The sequence below is a fragment of the Lepisosteus platostomus genome, chromosome 20, assembly GCF_059453375.1.
Source record: "Lepisosteus platostomus isolate fLepPlt1 chromosome 20, fLepPlt1.hap1, whole genome shotgun sequence".
NCBI lineage: Eukaryota > Metazoa > Chordata > Actinopteri > Semionotiformes > Lepisosteidae > Lepisosteus > Lepisosteus platostomus.
Window position 1 is genome coordinate 7,304,461 of NC_142630.1, and position 7,022 is coordinate 7,311,482.

General features: G+C 36.7%; 1 protein-coding gene across 1 annotated transcript; it reads left to right on the forward strand.

The window, feature by feature from the left end:
* Nucleotides 1–971: 971 nt before the first annotated feature.
* Nucleotides 972–6,326, forward strand: cyb5b (cytochrome b5 type B). Its single transcript, XM_088614471.1, has 5 exons — nt 972–1,289; nt 2,869–2,997; nt 3,424–3,450; nt 3,860–3,894; nt 4,347–6,326. The coding sequence occupies exons 1-5, from the start codon at nt 1,143–1,145 to the stop codon at nt 4,435–4,437; spliced, it is 429 nt and encodes a 142-aa protein (XP_088470597.1). The 5' UTR covers nt 972–1,142; the 3' UTR covers nt 4,438–6,326.
* Nucleotides 6,327–7,022: the final 696 nt, after the last annotated feature.

Genomic DNA, 7,022 nt, shown 5'->3' on the forward strand with positions numbered 1-7,022 from the left:
TAAGGGTATTACAAATTCCACCATCAGGCATATTCTGTCAAGCAGTGCAAAACGATGTTCACAGTAAGAGAGACCATTTAAATCTGACAAAACTGAGGAATACCTTTTCTGTTGCGTTTTCACATTTTAAGCCAAGACTCATATTAGAAAACCTGTTAATTAATTAATTACAATGATTTAATTCGAATTACAATTAATTACAAATCCGAGCTCCTTGGAATGACAATGAGTTTTTTTCACAAGATCTGAGCGTCCTCTCATCCCTAAAATTTGGAACATAAATAAAATGAATAGTTTTCAATAACACCTCGAACATTGATCTAAAAAAACTTTGTATTACAGCAGAAACTTTCCTGTGAAAAAACTCGAAATAATGTTATCACAATGATATTGTGGAACACGGGTTCCCCCTAGTGGAGATCAGTTGAATCGATCATGATTTAAATTTTTTAAAAGTGCACACAGTATTGGACTGTAAACGGACTCATGAGATAAGATAAGATTGATTAGTGGTCTATCCGTTATGAGTGTCATGCATCACTGACCATCTCAAGTCACAGGTCTGGGGTATGAATACAAACGATTATTTGAAATGATGGTTTTGTTTCAGGTTGAATCAGCCTGGAATACAACTAAGGGTTTTAGGTAGAATTGTAATTGGCTATGTGTTTAGTTAACACCGACTCGTGCCTAGTGATTAAAAGAAAGAAAAAAGCGTTTAAGTGAGAAAAAGAGCAATAATAAATCAGGGGATCTTGACCAAAATGTCACTTCTGATACCGAAAGGGGGGCAGGGACGAAATTCTTATGGTTCTCTATGGTGTGAACGCCACAGAGCTCCAGCGGGTGTTTTGGATTGGCTGATCTCTTGCACGCCCAGCGGTGATGGACCACCCCACTGAGTCTTGAATCTTTCATTGGTCTGTCATAGCCTGGGACTGCTGTTGGCTCAAATCAGGAGTCAGCTGATAGACTGATACGGTGGCCAGGGTGGGGAAAACAAGTCTTTTTCTCATCCCGAGAAATTCGAGGCTGGCGTGTCTTAAGGGTACTGTACATAAAGGCACGGTTCTGCACTTTGAATCTTTCTGGTTATTTTTTTTTTCCAGTCAGCAAAATCAAACAGGCCACCGAAAAACAGAATGGGAGAGGAAAACAACACAGAAGCTAATTCGAAAAGCACGGTTACGTATTACACCCTCGAAGAAATTCAGAAACACAATATGAGCAGGGATACCTGGCTTGTCATCCACGATAAAGTCTATGACATCACCCGTTTTCTGGAGGAGGTAAGCACTTCAACATGAGGCCCCGTCTTCAGTCTTGTGGCTTAAAAGAAATCTCTATTGTTAATTATAAGCGTTTCGGAAAAGGATAAACTACAACACCCAAAATGATTACTGAAATTACAGGGAAACCGGAAGGCGCAGGCGCACGTTGCCCTCCACAGCCTTTTTGACGCGCGGTTCTTAAGTGAGGGAAAACTCAGAAATATCTGTTTTTCAGGGAAAGCGAAGAAAAACGTTTTATCCAAACATGATGACGTGCCCTGTGACCATTCGCTGTGTGTCCCACATGAGGCCTGAGCAACTTGCGTAACAGTTTTAAGATCACCCCCTCCCCCACCACCACCACCACCACCTTTGACAGAAGCGGTCTTGTTTGATGAATTTCTAAGAGGCTGCTATTGAAGAGCAATTACTGAGTAAACCCGTTCATTTATTACAACTGAACAAGCCTTAGGACAGCGGGAAAGGGTCTCTGGCACAAAGTGACCTATGATCACGTCTAAAATAAGGCCATTACCGGAGAAATGGATGATAACCATGGAAACCAGCTCCATAACGTGCAGTACACACTGATAAGCTGCACGAACCCGGAAGTGCACAGTCCACTTATCAAACTTCTTTAAAACGTATTTCCACGTGATGCGGTACATGACCACATTTACGGAACCATTTATTTATTTTTATGTCCACAAAAATGTGCTTTACCCTAAAAGAGTTGGTGCTTAGAATCAGTTTTAATGGCGAACGACGATTCCTCGCTGACTCTCTGTGGTCATTAAAAATCCCAGGGCATTTCTCGAAAAGAGTAGGGGTGTAACCCTGGCGACCTGGTCAAATTTCCCATTGGCCTTTACCAATCATGGCCTCCTAATAATCCCCCTCTATGAATTGGCTTCATTACTCTGCTCTCCTCCCCACTGAGAGCTGGTGTGTGGGGAGCGTTCTCGCGCACTATGGCTGCCGTCGCATCATCCAGGTGGGGCTGCACATTGGTGGTGATGGAGGGGATCCCCATTACCTGTAAAGCGCTTTGAGTGGAGTGTCCAGAAAAGTGCTATATAAGTGTAAGCAATTATTATTATTATTATTATTATTATTATTATTATTATTATTATTATTATTATTATTATTTTCTTGAATGCCAGCTGCCAAAAATTTGAGAACTGATCATTTGTGAGGACCTTTTAGATAAAATACTTTTGCAAATCTAAATATACCTAGTTGGTATATTTACAATACGGTGCACTGTGAATTAGTCCTGACTGGAATGGAATACCACCATGGAACAGTCAGGTATTTCAGATTGTTTCGGATTCATGTTCAGTTAGAGTTTTAAAATGAAAGGATGTACAGTATGTACTACAGGGAGGTACCGAGTCGAATGAGTTTGTTTAGCAATACTCTGATGCTTCAAGGATGAGAACTACTCGCTTTTTTTGTTCCTGACGTTTACCTGCAGAATGCCTGCCTGTTTATCCTCGGGTAGTTACGGTGCCAGGGGTTAAGCACAGGGTGTTTTTTCACACTGCGGCTCTGACACGTGGAAGGCACTGAGTCCGTCTTGCCTTCACTGTTTCAGCACCCTGGAGGGGAGGAGGTGCTGTTGGAGCAGGCTGGGGGAGATGCCACTGAGAGCTTCGAGGATGTGGGCCACTCCACAGATGCCAGGGAGATGCTCAAGCAGTATTTTATAGGAGAGCTTGACATGGTAAAGTTTTCCATTCCTCTTTTTTTTTACCTTGATCTTTGAGAACATGATCACATGACCATTAACATTTCTATTTACTTATAAACAAAATACATTTCATTGTTTCTGAAGCACTGGGATACACGTCCCAGTCTTATACGACCAAATGCTGGTGTATTACAAGGTTTTACTGAAACTCAGATGTTCAGTAAAGAATTACTTTTCCTTCAGTTTCTCTGTGTAACCCGATTCCCATTAACATATTTATTGTCGGGCAGTTTTTATATTAAGTTACAAAAGCAGGACGTTAGATATTAAATGCAAGAAGTAGTGATTATTCATTAAAAATAATGGTACAGTAGGTCTTAATAAGTCACCTTGATATTCTGAACAGTGATCAAGTTGTATAAAATATTGTAGAAAATCATGTTTTTCTTTGCCTTTCAGAATGACCGCAAGAATGAAAACTCTAAGGTACAGTCTCAGGATCTAGTTTATGACAGGTTTAGTATGGAAGAATTAAAAGTATATTCATTTAGATGTTGTTCACATAAAATCTTTTTTATTTTAGTATTTTATTTTTATTAATTACATGAATGTTTCTCTATTGCTAAGTAAATTGAAATATGAAAGGTAACTTTATAGACAAGAGCACAAACGTCTGTCTTATTTTTGGCGTTGGAGGTACAGTAATTTAGAATTGAGCATTCACCCCGAAGTTTGTTACCCCATCCAATTAATTACTGAGACATTTGTAAGAGAAACTATGTGCTTTTGAGGCAATATTAAGCTTAAGAGGTTGGAATAATGTACAAAGCCACACTGTCAGTATTGAATATGCATTATGGCTGTTCACTATTTTAATAACTTGTTGTTTTTTCAGGATGTTCTTATTACAACATCTACAAGTCAGACTAGGTAAACACCATTAAAATACCATCTTTTGAATGCTGAATTATGATCTTGCTTTTTACTTGAAATGTGCATGTCCTTTTTCCTAAAGAAGTCTGATAAAATAGAATAACTCTTCCCTGAGTAAGAGACTTTGTAAACATGATCCAATTTGTTTAATATCCAAACATCTATTTGGCAGAGTGCCCTCTAAAGCAAAAAGTAATTGAATATGTAACATTTTACTCTTACCGAAAGACTGCATCTGTTCTCTTTTCCAGTGCAAAATGCTGTTATTGTACTAATAACTTTTTTTAAATTGAATATCTGATACAGTTTTCAGTATATTTTTATATTCTCTGCTTTCACGCCTCTAAAAAGCAAGGCTATTTTTATTTTCTAATATTTATAAAAACAACTCTTAAAAATACAATGTTACTGTGCAGCATTTCCAGAATGTTTTTTCTTCCTTTTTGTAGTACATGGACTACCTGGTTGATCCCAGCCATTGCTGCTGCTGTTGTTGGTCTGATGTATCGTTACTACCTGCTGGAAAACAAGACATCCTGAACCCTTCCACATCATCCACATTCGTCTGACCTTGAAGCCTCGACATGCCTGACTGAACTCCTTTTGAATCACTGAATAAGCCAGACACGGGTCCCAGCTCTCATACTGCAGCACTTACAGTCTGTGGGCTTCTCTACAGAACCATTCCTCCCAGTCTCCATTACCTGCCTCTGTGTTCGGGTAGAGGGCAGAGAGTGGAGTTCATATTGCCCTGCTTAGGTTTCAGTGTACTTGCCTTTAGAGCTCATTGTTTTCCCTTTTCCCCGTAGTGGTACAGTCACTGTCTGTGGAGTTGCTCTGGCTTTTTTCTGTACCATTTCAAACATTGGTATTTTAGGGCAATGTGCTCTCCATTCTTTCAGTTTTCTTGTACTGTGTTTTTAAAGTGTTTGAAAACTTTCCGGAACAGATTTACTAAGCTTTTGCTAGAAAACGGTTCATATGTCTAGACATGTAGATCCTGTATGTTTCTTCATTTTCTTGCCCTGTGTTTGTACTGTACAATAGAAAATAATATCATCATGTCTGCAAGAGCTCGGTAAACCCTGATTCCTAGTCTTATAAATTTGAGGCACTTAATCTCAATTAAGTCTCTTTTCCAAATTATGGTTTTGTAGAAGCAAACAGTATACGGAAGATGCTTAGCTGTTTTGTTTTTGAGTAATGGCTGTTAGCTTATCTACCCCAAGAATGTTGGTTTGAGATAAAAACCAGCAGTTATGTAATGTTAGTAAACGATGCCTTGGGTAGAAGAAACATAATGTAGTGATTGTATAAGATTATCATAGTAGCTCCATTGATAAAGTGATACATTTTTATATATTGGATCTCTGCAAAAAAACACTTTTTTTTTGTTTTTCATGGAATTTTCCTAATGAATTAACAACAACCAAAACACTTAAATTGAAATCTGGTTAAAAAGATGAATGTTAGAGATTAAATTTATTCAGACCAAGATTAATTACTGCCCTCATGCTAAAAGAAATATGAAGATCCAGTACAAGGGTTTTTGTGTGGTTTAAAGGAGAATGCATCTTGTACTGATCTTATTGTTTGTAATTGGTAATTGAAGTTTCGAGTCGGGGCATGAAAATTCTGTAATGCAGCATGACCCAAAATTTTTTTTTCTTTAATGTAGTATGAGGTCAGTTTTTATTTTTTATATTAACACAGAATAAATAAAAATGAAGCTTGTAATATGTCTTTACAGTAGTTCATAGTTGTTATGAAATTCAATTTCCCAAGATGTTAGTGATTCAGATCATTAAAAAATTTGAAATACAAAAGAACAGCTTTTTTCTCTGGAAGTTTAACATAGGAATGCTTTCTTTTGGAAAAATAACTTTCCTCATGTACAGCTTTTAAACTTTTTCATGTTTTAATTTCCCCAACAGAATATAGTATTCTCAGGATATGTATGGGTCTCTATTTCACTTAAGGTCTTTTTTAAACAAATTGTCATTATTATGCACTGTACTGTTGTAATTCTGTTATTTAATGTTTAAAAACATTCAAACTTTTGATGACTTTTCTGATTCTTCTCCTACATATTTGGTTATTTTTCTTCTAAAAGGGGATAATTTACAGTGTCCTAAGGATAAAATATTCAAAGCCATTCTTACAAATGATGATTAACATTCACTTATTTTTTCATTTATTCATTGTTTCCCTGAAGCAAATTATTGAGCTGCTGAAGCTACTACGCAAAAACTTTGCAGTGATTATTGCAATTATTTTGTCTGTTGTGAGTTTTCCATCTAGTTGTTGTGTAGAAATATCATCAAGATGAAACTTGTTAACAGTTTTCAGAATTGTACTTCATTTATTTGTGGTGCTTGGAAGATGAATGACCATCTGATAGCTATATTAAAAAAATAAGAAACAGCTAATCTGGGATTAGGATTTATTCCTCTTCCTTCCTCGCTATCTGGTGTTTCAGTAAAGATTTGTAGTAAAACTTTTTCTTCTTATAGAAAAATGACAATCTAAGATAATACTTTGAAAATTAAGTCCCAAGTCTCTGAATTTCTGAAGATCTACATCATACTTAGTTCTGTGGGACTTTGCCTTGGATTTATGTTTCAAGTTAATTTGTCAAAATTCAAGAATTCCGACCAGTTTTCAGTGCAGGAAAATTGTCCGCTTGATTAATTTATTACAGAGGAGGCCATTTTTGTCCGCAGGCAAAACAAATCACTGGTAAATGTAAGTCTTTTTTTCCATGGCTAACAGTTTCTATGTATAAAATGATTAATTTGGTTCTATTACATTTATAATTTCTTATACATCCAGTAATGTACAGTACCCAGTAATAACGTAAAAACCTAAATGAATAGGAAAGGGCTCATGTGAAAACCTAAGCAGATTGAAAAGTTGTCAGTAAAACAATATTTGAAGTAAAAGATTCTTCTGTTAACAGGTTACACTAATTCTCAACCAGTAAAAGATGGATTGTTGGTTATATTGGGTGTAGAGAATTTATTGCCCATTTAACATTTGTAATCTGTAACTTTTTAAATGGGATTTTTTTGCCAAAATTAGTTTTCTGATGTGAGATTGGCAGATCTTTACTTTTACTGCCTACG

Coding starts and splice junctions, on each gene's coding strand:
- cyb5b (XM_088614471.1), top strand. CDS start 1,143: ATGGGAGAGGAAAACAACACAGAAGCTAATTCGAAAAGCACGGTTACG. Junction 2,998..3,423: donor TTATAGGAGAGCTTGACATG/GTAAAGTTTTCC, acceptor TTTGCCTTTCAG/AATGACCGCAAGAATGAAAA. Junction 3,451..3,859: donor GCAAGAATGAAAACTCTAAG/GTACAGTCTCAG, acceptor TTGTTTTTTCAG/GATGTTCTTATTACAACATC.